Source organism: Python bivittatus, unplaced genomic scaffold (assembly GCF_059951505.1).
Source record: "Python bivittatus isolate LINGU-HERP-01145 unplaced genomic scaffold, Pbiv_v1 ctg000480_np1212, whole genome shotgun sequence".
Lineage (NCBI taxonomy): Eukaryota > Metazoa > Chordata > Lepidosauria > Squamata > Pythonidae > Python > Python bivittatus.
In genome coordinates this window covers 81,674,837-81,688,351 of record NW_028277075.1, presented here as the reverse complement: position 1 = coordinate 81,688,351, position 13,515 = coordinate 81,674,837, and the positions used below count along the sequence as shown (strand labels likewise).

The window sequence follows — 13,515 nt, the reverse complement described above, 5'->3', positions numbered from 1 at the left end:
CAAATAAAAGGCCCTTCTCCATTATCTCTAAAATGGACAGATCACATACAAGGAAACAAGGGTAATAAATGCGTACATATGTCAGGACATTCTAAGATAGGGAAGTGACCGGTCAGCATTTTAAAAGACCATATGGGGAACAGAGTGTCTTTGTATGTGCAAAAAATGTAAAGTTCAATTAAATAAGGCAAGGGCATACATTAAACCAATGAGAAATGGACACATTGTGGTATGCATGTTTATAATTATTATAACCATCCCAAGGTTGGTATCTGCTCTTGCAAGACAGATCCATTGGTCATTGCTGGATAAACTTTTCTCTTTTCCATGCCTCCTCTATTTATTCCTGCTGAATAAACTTTTCTCTTTCCCTGTTGGCCTCCTCTATTCATTGGGCATAGAATCTTTGTTCTACAACATCCTCAATAATCCTTTGCCATGTTTCCATCCAGGCTCCATCTCTCTGATGATTCTACCTAATATACTAACACACACTCCTACCAGTGATCAAAATGGAATCAGAGGAAAGAGGAGCACTGCTTGGAAGGACAAAATATAAGAATAACACTCACGCAACAATATAATATTTACAATTATTTACACAATATTAAAAAAATATAAAGTTAATGATAAGTAATGAAGAATTTGTAGGAGAAACGAATGAGGGAGAAAGATTTGACTAAAACAACTACTATAGCTAACTAATTATTGTGAGGAAGCAAAATAGAAGACTGAAATATGATATGAAAGGAAGGGATGGGAGATGAAAGAAATGGAAATCTGTATAAGCCAATTAACTGAATAATGCTGGAGTAACACATGGGAAAATTAGAATGAAAGAATTAAAAACAAACAAAAAACCAACAGTTGTTCACAAGAGGGACCGCGGTTCTTTCTGCCCATAGCCACATAAAAATAGATCCTGGTAACGATGATGGCAATCTATTCCATTGCCAGTGTATATGAAACCATCTTTCACTCAACCCTCAGTCATGCCACTCTCCATGTACTCCCATACCAAAGTGTTACCTGAACAAATGCCTCCATCCATCCATCCATCCATCCAGCCAGCCAGCCAGCCAGCCAGCCAGCCAGCCAGCCAGCCAGCCAGCCAGCTAGCCAGCTTAGCACATGGCTCAGTATCTTGCTCTTTCCAGTACATGATGCCAAATGACATGTCAGAGGTACAGATGCACAGAAAATTTTGAATCAGGGGCAAGGTGAGTTAGATACCTATGTCTCATGTAGGTTGTATTAAAAATCACCCTGAATTGTCCCACTTCAGGCCAGCTTTCACGTTCACTGTGAGTTGGAGCACAGCTTGTTCCAGTTTAGTGTAGAGTCTTATAAGTGGGAGGAGAACCATGCATCAATATGAAACAGCAGATTTAAACATAAAGTTATTTTTGTCATTTAAAGCAATCCATTTAATTACTGGTATTATCAAACAACTTTAAGCAATTACAGGTATTTCTATTTAGGTTTTTATTTGCTTCATATTGATTGATATTTCTCTCTCTATTTACAGTATATGCATACACACTTCCCAACCTCCAGAGTTATGCCTTTTCTTAATATCTGGGCTGTTTCAGAAAAGAGCTGAAAGTTCAGAAAGGGCAAGTGAAGTGTTGCCCTACAGGGCTTCAATTCTCCTTCTTTGGTGCTTGATCAGAAAGGAAACAAGACTCACTCCTGAATGGCTGATATCCCTTCTCTGCTCCTTCTGCTTCTGAAAATGAAGTAAAATCCTATTTGTAGGACACAGAATCAGAAGCATCTTCACAATATTAACTTAAACTGAAGCACGATAAATAAATATATCATCGGAGTTCTATATCAGGCAACCCCTTTATCGCTAAACAGCATGCAGCTGCAATCCATAATTTCCTTGTGAATTTTTTTCTGTACTGTGGTATCATACCACTTCTTTTTTTTTTTTTAATAAATTTTTTATTTTTTACAACAAACACAAACAAACAATAACATAAAAAGCATAAAAAAAACCATCTTCCATTTTAAACTGTGTGTCAGCCAGTTACCAATCATTTGTGCCATCCTTTCATAATCTTCACTCATCATTTATATAGAATCTCATGTCATCTATCCAACACATATTTATATATTTATCAATTATCAATTATTATTCATTTGTTACTAGTCTATAACACCAGCTTTCATAATAGGATTTATATCATTTTTATCCATTGATTATATATATATATATATATATATATATATATATATATATATATAATAATTTATATCAGTTTGTCAAGTTTCTATTATATAATTTGCTGATCTATTACATTACTATATCTTTTCATCCAACCATTGATAAAACAAATCCCATATCATATAGAATTGTTTATCTTCTTGCTCTCTAATTTCAGATGTTAATTTACTCATCTCTGCACATTCCATAATTTTCTTAATGACTTCCTCCTGCATAGGTACTTTTTCATTTTTCCAGTTTTTAGCAAATACAATTCTAGCCGCTGTCAGAACATTTACAATCAAATATTTCAGTTCTTTACTATATGTTTCAGGTATAATTCCTAATAGGAATGTCTCTGGTTTAAAGTCTATATGTTGTTTTATCATTTTTTCCAACCATGTGTGGATTTTAATCCAATATCTTTTAGCTTCTGGGCAGGTATCATACCACTTCTTGTTTACTCCGCTGCAAATGCCAAGCATTTGTTCTGGCACGAGGTGATGTCCTAAGAGACAAATTTCTTAAGGCACAGAGGGCTCCTTTAGTTTTGCAGTTCAAGGTATTCCAAGATCCTTCTTGGGCAACACAAAAGCTGCTTCAGTCTCACAACCCCAAAAAACCATTAAGTAAATGGGATTCTTGAAGAACCCAAGATGCAGCAAAATTTTAGCCAAAAGATCAGAGGAAAGAACTTTGAGAGACACCTTGTACAGTATTTTCAGTGAGTGCAGTAAAAATTAAATTTCATCAGTACAAATTCTATAGTGATGCTACATCCACAAACAGCAACATGCATTCACTTATTTTTAAAATTGGTTTTTTTTTTTAATTCCGATACCTCCTCCTTTTGCAACAACTAAAAGGCTGTGATGGAAAAACAAAGTTCTTGAATTCATGTTAGTAAGTCATATGGGACTGAATTTTGTCAGCATTGTCTATCCTTGGCAAGTGTGACCTAAAATGGTAACACTACAGTGGTAGCCATTGTTAATCAATTATGGGCAACTTTTTTTGCAGGGACGGGGGGGAGTATAGATCATCACAAGGATCGAAAGCTAGAGCCGCAAAGAACTCTTCCAAGAGGACAGCCTGAGAGAAAATAACCGTTCCAAACTAGTAACCTTTTAAAAGTTAGTACAGAAGAGCCTCCTAAGATTTAAAAGCTGATCTCATTTCTTTGGAGGTTGCTAAGGTTTTGTCCTCCTGCGTGAAATTAACATAAATGCAACAGGGCGAAACTGGAGTTTTACTCCAGAGAGGCCTGCTGAGAAGTCTTCTACGGCACATGAAAGGTTGAGTGGTTTACTGTGGCCTCAGCGTCAGCAGAGAAGCTATGGACTGAAGTGATGGAGACACCCGGCGAGAGGCCAGTTTGAAAAGAGAACAAATGGGTGAATCTGAACCATGGAAAACAAGTTCATGTGCTATTTTATTTCACTAAACCCTATACGTGCACCGTGCAGGGCTAAAATTCGGTGGGATCTTAGCTACCAAAGCTCACGTCACAGTAAAGCAATTGGTCTCTAATGCGCTACTAGATTCCGCTCTTGGCTATAACACACTCACATGGTTTAAACTGCAAAACTGTTCCAAAAATATATCTTAAACTTAGCACTCAACTACAGCAATGCATAAGACTTTAGACACTGTGTGTACATTTCGCAATGGCTTCTTCCAATGTTATTGGCAAAGGCCTGGTAAACTTTCTCCTAAGCCCAAATACTGTTGTCAAGTTAGCACCTGCTCAACTGTTGCCTTATTTCCAGTTGCACCCACCTCATCTACGTTTGCGAAAAGAAGGAAGCTGGAGCACACAATCCAGGCACATTAAGCACTTGTCCGTCACATTCATTTAACGGAAGAGCTCTTAGCTCTTTTCCACTGAAAACTGGGTCTGATTAAAAGTGCTTCAGTTTAAGCGGAGTTGTGTATAGTCTCTCTACAATTTATCACAAAGCCTGTGCTAATTCTGCAAAATTAATTCCTACCTTTCTTAATTGGTTTGGAGGGCCGGAGCTGTTCAAAGCATGAAGTTTACTAGGCAAAGCGAGCCAAACTCTAGATGAGAACTTTTTTCCCCTGTCCCTCCCACTTTCTGAAGAGGCGGTCCAGCATTTGTTGTTTTACTGTAAAGTGATCATGCCCTCTTCTCATTTAGCATGGCAGAGCCTTTCAGTTCACACGTCTTAGCTTCCCAGTGTCTGCCAAGTTTAATGAGGGTGTTTGTTATCCAGTAGAACTGGAGATTTAGCAAGACAAGTTGTACATTCTTTACGAAGAGTTTGCAAGAACGGGCAGGGGAGAGGCTGGTCCTCTTATTTGTGCCGTGTTGCAAAACAGGGCCTGTAGCCATATGCAGGAAGTAGCAGGATGTCAAGTAACCCAGTGCTTTCAATAATCTTGTCTTTCTTAGACACATATGTGCGCACACAGATGCACATTTTTATGACCAATTTTACAGTGCCATTCACCCACTCTAGAAATGGTCATCCCACCAAGAACACTCTCGGACATGGATCCAGCTAGAGAAGGCTCTTTTACTCACCATCTACAGGGCTGAGGTAATCATGAAGATGCGTGGCCCCGGCTGCTCCTCCACTCTGCATGAGGAGGTCCCCATAAGGATTTGGGTGGCTGGCCATGAGTGTCATCTGGTGATAGTAGTCTGCAGGGTTGGCTCCTGGAGGAGGAGGGGGAAGGCCAAAGAGACTTCTCTCTTTCAGATGCTCATGAGCTACTGTACAGGCAACAAGCAAGGGACAGAGGAGAGAAGAAGGGTAAAATGTTTCCAGACATAAAATATCTGCAATGATGTTAGAATCTCCCCATTCCCTGCCAAAACTGTAGTTGCAACTCTGACGTGTGCTCGCTCTGGACAAAAGACATCAGGCTGGGGCCCTCTACATTCCTCTATTTCCGCAAATTTATAAACAATCTCTCATTTCTAACCTCCCCCCCCCCCAATAATCCTGCTGTATGAACACAGAGTTCATGAGGGAGAAGGAGAGAAAGAGGGGGAGGAAGGGAATGGGGGCAAAGGAGGCGAGACTTCGGGATGCAGTAATGTTGTCGAAATTTAACATCCTGCCTTTTACAAAAGAAAAAGACAGACAAAGCCTAGTTAATGAGAAGCAGCATAAGAAAATTAAAGCAGGGATCTAATACATTGTGTGTGTTGGGGTGTGTGTGTGTGAGTGAGTGAGTGAGAATAAAAGAGTTTTTTTTAGTGTGCCTGGCAGTAGAAAACCATTTAGCTTGCCAGAACCAATTATCCTCACTTTTGCCCATTTGTGAATTTTCAAACCTGCCTGTCTCTATGCCCATTCTACATTAAACTTATTTACAAAGGGAGGAGGAGGATGAGGAGGAGGAGGAGGAGGAGGAGGAGGAGGAGGAGGAGGAGGAGGAGGAGGAGGGAGGGAGGGAGAGAAGGAAGGAAGGAAGGAAGGAAGGAAGGAAGGAAGGAAGGAAGGAAGGAAGGAAGGAAGGAAGGAAGGAAGGAAGGAAGGAAGGAACTCAGTCAGTCAAGATCAAGACCCCTTTCTAATGCCAAACAATAATAAAATTTCTTTTGCAGGAAGGAAGAAGACTCAGGGGTAGTATTGAGAGGAAGAAAGTCTATAAGAGCAATAAAACACATCTGTAGCTTACTTAATGCAGAAACTTGGAAGCTTAAAGCTTGCTAAAGGGAAAGGCCCCTGGGATCAGCAAAACCAAATCAGCAATGAGAAAGAAACCAGGTTTTTCAAGATGCATTACATCTGTCTAGCTGGAGGACCATGCTTGGCATCATCCAATTCTTATTTTGCAGAGGTGAAGTTTTAGCTTCATTGCAGATACAGAAGAGGCAAAGATTAGAATATTTTCTTTTGGCTATACTACTAAGGAGCAGATGAACACCAACCCATAGAATCTTCTACAAAGGAAAAGCTAGTCAGGAGGCTGTTTCCTATTGAAATCTATTTTGGTGCCACTTATATTTTATTGCTTTTTAGACTGTAAACAAGAAGAAATTAATGAACACGAGTAGAATAGCTAACAGTATTCCCAACTATTTCTTTCACCTTTCCCTCCCTTAATCTGATCCTCCTTCTTTTCCCCTTCTCCTGACATAGCTATAGTAACGATGCCATGTATGGCTGGCACTACATGGCAAATGGTGAAATGTGATTTCTGGTATCCTTTTCAAGTAGCCTCCCACCCACCTCACTCTTCCTTTTAGATTCCTTGGTAGTCTATAGGCCAGCCTGAGAAATGAAACAAAACAAATCTGTCCAGAAAGAAGGCAAAGGCAAAGCACTTCCCTACTGTTGCCAAGAAAACTGGATGGGCACGACCAGGAAATCAGCAAGAGTCAAGCTTGATTAGAAGACTTGACCTTTGCTTCCCTTCATGAAGACAGATCGGCAGACTCTGAGCAGCTTGCAAAGCTCTGCCCTGCAAGCCTGGAGAACGTTTGGCCTGCTGGGTTGGCCATTTGGTTTGAGAGGCTCATCCAGGAGCCCTTTTCTCTTCCTCATCAGTGGTAACGGCCTGCTGCTTGCCAGCTGAAGAAGAGAGGCCTCACACTGGGCCGTTGCTCTCTGGTGCACTTACCCCCTTCCCACCTTCAAATACATACAGTTCAGGGGTGGGCATGTATGTGTGTAAGTGCTAAATCCATTCCTTCATGACCCAATCCTGTTTTATGTTGAACCATCTTTTTGTCAACATTTTATTTAAAAATAAAATATGTTTTAACTTCCTTTAAGAAAAAAAGTAAGACAAAGAAAAGGGGCCAGACAAATGTCTTGTTAGTATCATTATGAAATGAATCAAAAAGAAAACAGCCTAAATTGTGTCTTTATAGAAATCTATGATGTAATCATAAGTATGTACACTTCTGGTCAGAACTGGAAAATATACAAATAAGATACGATAGAAATATTAGTACTGAGAAAAAAGTGGGTAGAGAGAAGTCTTCCTCCCTCTTATACAGTGTATTATAAGATATGATGAGCAAAGCTACACATGATGTAAGTGCAGTCCAATTGCCCTCCTGCCAGAGAAGGTGAAAGGGCTAGAGGTCAACCCACCCACCCACCCTCCAATGTATCATTGGAGAATGTGGGGAATTCTAGGATTATACACTGGAAGAACCTGCAGAGAGACAACAGTTCCCAAAGGCCTCCTACAAGAGCCAGCAGGGTTTATGTTGTGTGATCCAAGGTTTCCAGTGTGTCTACCTACAGGCAGGAAGATTTTGTAATTAAAATAAATGCGGATTATAAAGAAGCAGATTTCAGTTGGACTTCGGAAAAAGTGTCTTCATGTTAAGGGCTGTTCAACAATCCAACAAACTGCCTTGGAAGGCAGTGGGCTTTCCTTCATTGGAGGTCTTTAAATAGGGCAGTGGGTTGGGCCAGATGTTCTCCAAGATCCCTCCCAGCCCTTCTATTCTATGCTTATATGTACCAATAGACAATCAACAAAAGGCCAAGCTGTTGATGTAATGATTCCTTCATTTCTTCATTCATGAACATCACTAATTCGTAAGTGTAAATTCCTGCTTTGGAAATATTACTACTAGCAATATTACTGCAAGGGATTTGGTGGGTATACAAAAGAAACCCATGACAGATTTCATTGGAGTAAAAGGGTGCCATCTGCAACTCTTGCAGCACAGATGAGCAACAGTGACTGAAATCCACTAAAGTTTGTCATTCCTCATGCAAAAATTTATATAAAAATGTACCTTTGGAAAAAATAGATTCATAACAGAACATATACTGTATCTTGTGTGCAAAAAGCATATATATGGGCGGCATATAAATTTAATAAATAAATAATAAATAAATATATATGATAGTTTTTTAAAAGCATATATTAGAAATAACTGCTTTTATAAGTCTATGCTAGAAGTAATCATATACAAAAACTTTGTATATTAGGAAAAGTTGTGCACCACGTACAGTTGTGAACAATACTTCCCATAGTTTACAATGCAAAAAATATTAATGGAACAGAATAATATTTGAAAGTCTGCATCACTGATATGGACCTGATTTAGACTGATCCGTATATTGCTGGTATATAGGAATTGCCCATGGATATTTCCATTAATGGTAATTAACCTAGAAAGTGTTACTGTACTGACACACATTATCTCCACAAGCTTTTACTCCACCACTTAGTCAACTATCTGTGCCCCACTTACCATCAGCTGGGCTGAGGCCTCTAGCAGCTGAGATCATAGACAGAGTAGGGCTGCTGTGCATGGATCGGAAGTAATGTTCCACGTGGGGGTTCATGTATGGATGAGGGTGGTTGAAAGGTGACTCTGCAGGTCCTGCAGGGTGTGGGGATAGACGGATGAGGGAGATATCAGAGATAACAGGGCTGCCGCTTAGAGTGGAAGGTCTGCAAAAGAGGCAGAAAAAAACTCAAGATCAATCTCTTTAACTGCTGGAACATGAATATACTACAAAATCAGAAGGTAAGGGAGACCAAATAAGGTAGTCCTTACTTAGCGATTGGCACCAGCAACTCCATCGCTAAGCCCTGCGGTCACTAAGCAGAAAGTCATGACACTGCAATGGGCTTACGACCTCACTTCCCCTTCGGTTGTTAAGTGAATCACCAAGGTCGTTAAGTGAAACATCACATGACCACGACTTATGATTTTGCTTCCACCTTCTCTATTAAATCTGCTTGTCACAAGCCAGTTGTGAAGCACACAAATGGCGATCACATAATCGCAGGACACTGTGATGGTCATAAATTCAAGGATTGGTCACAAAGCTATTTTTTTTCACTGTCGTAACTTCAAATGGTATGCGAGGACTATCTGTATGTAATTTCGCTAACAGCTCCTAAATTCACCTATTACTGGCTTTTTTTAGACATTGGAACAGCCACTGAGCAGAGATATCCCAATCATTTTACTGTCTGAGGCTTGATTACAAATGGGGTTTCCATATACCCAGGCACTCTGAATACCCCTCCCCCCCAAGTTATTGGCTTTTGAAATGTCAGGATATTTCAAGCTCTTCTTATTCCTGTCATCTTTATCATCACCATGGAACCATGTACCTAAAAACGTTTTCCAAAATGACATTTCAGAATTAAAATGGAAGGCACTTAGAACATAATACACCAGATGTTACTGTTATAGAAAAGAAGGTGTTGGTTACTGATGTGACAATATGTGGAGATAGCTGAATTAAAGAAAAACAACTGAAGAAGTTAATAAAACATCATGATTTACAAATTGTGGTTGGAAGATTATGGAGAAAACAATCAATAGTCATTCTGATTGTAACCAAATATCTTTGCCCGATATCCAAAGAATTAACCAAATATGTAGAATTTTTAAAGTTCCTTGACTCAATGCCACTAATTTTGCAAAAGATTATTCTACTTGGAACAGAATACATTTTATAGCAATACCCCTATGACTCTTAGGTCCCTGACTAGGATTTAAATTATTGGAGTCAATACCCAGTTGATTACACTGTGATATCCATTTGGACAAATAAAATAATAAATTAGGTAACTAACAATTTCTACTTTTTCATGATACCCGCTGTGACAAGGAGGATGCTGAAGTTAATGGATATTTAGTCTGATCTAGCAGGCCTAATAGGGATCCAGCAGTTCTCTAGATATTGCTGAAAATCAACTCTTGGCACCCCTCACCATTGGTCTTGCTGGCTGGAACAGCTGGGAGTTGTAGTTTAGCAACATCTGCAGGACTACAATTTTTTTACCCTTCCACTAAGGGCAATGGGAAAAATGAAGCTGTAATTAAAAGATAATTGTTTAGGGAAACAAGTATGCAATTTAAAATAATTTGCAAGGTCATCTGCAGAACATTTTGTTATTAAGATTACATAGGAAATATAGTACTCCAAAATGCCCAGTTTCATAGCATGAGGCCTATAGACAGAACAGCATTTCATCTGTGACATCTCCTGCACCAGTAATCTGCGTGCAAAGGTCCAGCTTCCTGTTTCAGGAAAGGCTGCAGGTAATAAAGGAACTGTGCAAAATCTAGTAGTTTAATTCATGCTGGTGGGAAAGAGCTGGCAGAGGAGAGAGAGAGAGAGGAATGAGAAAGCAAATAAAAGCCTGCATTTCAGATTCAGCTAGAGATCATTACAAATAATTTTAGTCCCATCTGGAAAAAATGAAACAGGATTTAAAAAAATAGTGATGTCATTAACAAAACATCTGACAATTTACTGCTGATGAAGGCTAAATTGAAGTGTGTGACTGCAGTGGGGAGGTGGGAGTGGGGGTGGGTGAGATGTAAACTGAAAGCAGTCCCAGACTTCCCTGAGCCATGAAACCTGCCTTCACACATAAGCCTTGAAAGAAATTCTCTTACATACCCAATAAATTCCCTCAGCTTCTCCCAACAGGGTTGTGAATACCTTTGATGGCTGCTTGAAACGATGTATTATGTAGTTTATGAGCTTTTTGAGTCAAACTAGGAAATCAACATCTAAACTAGCAGATCAACATCTAAAGCCCATTAGCAAGGTCTAAGATTTGCTCATCAATTTTGCCCATGGCTTATCCTGGAGAACATGAGTCCTTTCTGTCCCACAGAAAAGATGTTTGCATTGGTCAAAAATGAGGATAGAAGGTGAGAGGATCAAGGTTTCACCAGGAATGCCAGCTCTACCAGGAAGTGGGTTGAGACCACCACTGTTGTACTTCATAGTCATTAAAACAAAAGCCATACCTGAAAATAGAGCTATGCTAGAGAATACAAAACCATTTTTAAAATTATGGCAATTTCATTACAAAAGAAGATTATTATAAGCATCTTGTTCTCAGAATAGACCATTTTATCTGATAATGAACATTACTGAAACAATCCCTAAAATGAACAATGTTCATGAATAATGTCAAGCTGTACCATGTAAGTAGTCTAAAGAGTTAATTTATTGATAATAAAGCTAGAATGGCTTATGTATGGAAGGATTGCTTTATAACTCTGTTATTCATAAGATGCATGTATTTTTCTTCTAGTTATACTGTTAAGTGTATGTAGATTGACTGTTCTAGTATCAAGATTCCTTTTCCTTAGGAATTGTTTGCATATTTTTAAATCATTGTATTGCTAAACATTTCATTTTTAAATAAAATTTACAAAACTACTTAATGAAAGATGGTAACATTTTTAAGTTCAAACTTTTTTATTATTTATCCCTTATTTTTTCACCATCAGAGTTGAAGCCAGTGTCCTAATTGGATGCATGTTTCAATACTTTCTCTTTCATCCTTACAGACTATATTTCTCTATTATTAATTCTCTCTCACTGCCTAACACTCACATACAATTATGCTTTTCCTTGGATCATTTACTTACAGCTCTTCTGGGTCTGGGGCTGCAACATTAAAGTTATTTGCCGTCTGACCCCCTCCAGCCATGAGTCATCTACCTAGACCTCCTGGTGTTTTCTGACAGAATGAAAACAGTAAAGAACAAACTATTTATTAACTGGGAAAAATATATGAACATCTTTTGGATGTAGCTAGACCTAGCCCTTAGCAAGGTCCTCTCAATGCCTACCTTTTATCTGAGTCAATCTAGAATAAGATTCAAAATAGATTTAAAGAACAGAGCTTCCTTTAGATAAATTGTATGACTCTGTGGTAAGCTGACTCCATAATACATGGTAGAGAGTTTAAAAAATCCTTTTAAAAAATTCAACCTGGTCTGTTGTTTCTAAGGAATACTGGGAATTGCACCAGGGGCAGGATCTTTAACTAATAATTAGAAGAAAGGAATGGTTTTATTGAATACATTGAAAAGATCTTTTTGGAATCTGATTCTTTACCAATAGTCTATGCTATTCTTGCATAGAATGTTTATATGAGAACTGATTCTAGATTCGTCAATCAACTTGGTTTGAATTCTGAGAAGCACCAGCGGAGTTGTGTCATGGAAGAAGAGTTTTGAGCTGGCAGCATTCTGGTCCCCAAATAGGCTCCAAATCCAGGGAGAAGTGGTATGTTTGTGTGTGATGAGGGGAGGAGGTGGCTTTGAGATGGAGATTTTTGGGGATTGAGGCTGCAATGCTGTGGAATGATACAGGTAGTCCTTGCTTAACGACTGTTTAACGATGGTTCAAAGTTATGACAGCCTCAGAAAAAGTGCTTTACGACCTGTACTTGCACTTATGACCATCACAAACCATTGCACCGCCCTGTGGTCACATGATCGCGATTTGCAACCTTTTTTATGATGGTCATAAAATGAGTTACTGCAATCATATGGTTGTTAAGTGAATTCTAGAAAAAAAGTTCATTGGGGAAGCTGGATTTGCTTAACTACCATGTAATTCAATTAATGACCATGTGATTCACTTTATGGCCATCATAAAAATGGTTGTAAAATTGAGTACATTCATGTGGTGACTCACTTAACCGCCCCACTTAATGACCAATTTTCCAATCCCTATTGTGGTTGTTAAGTGAGGACTATCTGTAGTTAACCTATCCTTTTGTCTTCTTTATTAAAGTCAGACTACAGTTTCTGTCTGTTCTTTGGGAAGAAATGTACAGGTATCATTTGGGACAAACTATGGTTTTGGGCAAACAGTTTATTTTAGAAAAACATCAGACGAAGTAGAATTATCCTCCTTTTCACCATCACAGACTCAATGTTGTGTCCTACAGGATGGCCTATTATTGACAACTTATAGTGCAGGGAATATACATACATACAAAAAAATAGGTAGTATCCAACAGTAGTAGTAATGCACCTGCTTGCTCAATGCGAGATACCCCATTTTCCCTTCCACTAACCTTAATTCTTTATGCCATATCCCACAAGTTTCTGAAGAATTCCAACAGCCAACTTGGAGTGAACAGAACTGGATTCTTCTAATACAAGGCCACCACTGACTACAGTCCATTATTAATGCACTTTGTATTGTATTGGATATATGGTCATCCCTACTTGCAAATACAGACTAGACAATAAAAACATTAAAAGGAATTCATTTATTTATTTGATTTATATCCCACCTTTATTTTGTGCAACTCAAAGCGGTATACATAACACTCCCTCCTCCTTTTCTCCACAACAACTACTCTATGAGGTGGGTTGGGCTGAGAGAAATAGACTGGCCCTAAGTCACCCAGCTGACTTGTTTTATAGCTGTTTTAGCCTGTGTGTGGAGCATCTATGCTTTTTTTTGGTGAGGAGCCTGGGAACAAAAGAGAGGATGAGATCACAGGCTAAAGGATGCGTCTCACTTGGAGCCTAATTTGCAGCCATGAGAAGAAGGTCTCAGATTATTTCG

General features: G+C 38.9%; 1 protein-coding gene across 2 annotated transcripts in view; it reads right to left on the bottom strand.

Moving 5' to 3' along the window:
- Nucleotides 1-13,515, bottom strand: part of GLI2 (GLI family zinc finger 2) — a 263,871-nt gene that overhangs the window by 48,028 nt on the left and 202,328 nt on the right. For both annotated transcript variants that reach the window (XM_025164234.2, XM_025164235.2), the window contains 2 exons: nucleotides 8,412-8,614; nucleotides 4,761-4,952 (listed from right to left, as the gene is read on the bottom strand). In XM_025164234.2, the coding sequence (XP_025020002.1) occupies nucleotides 4,761-4,952; nucleotides 8,412-8,614 (395 nt within the window). The remainder of the gene's footprint in view (nucleotides 1-4,760; nucleotides 4,953-8,411; nucleotides 8,615-13,515) is intronic.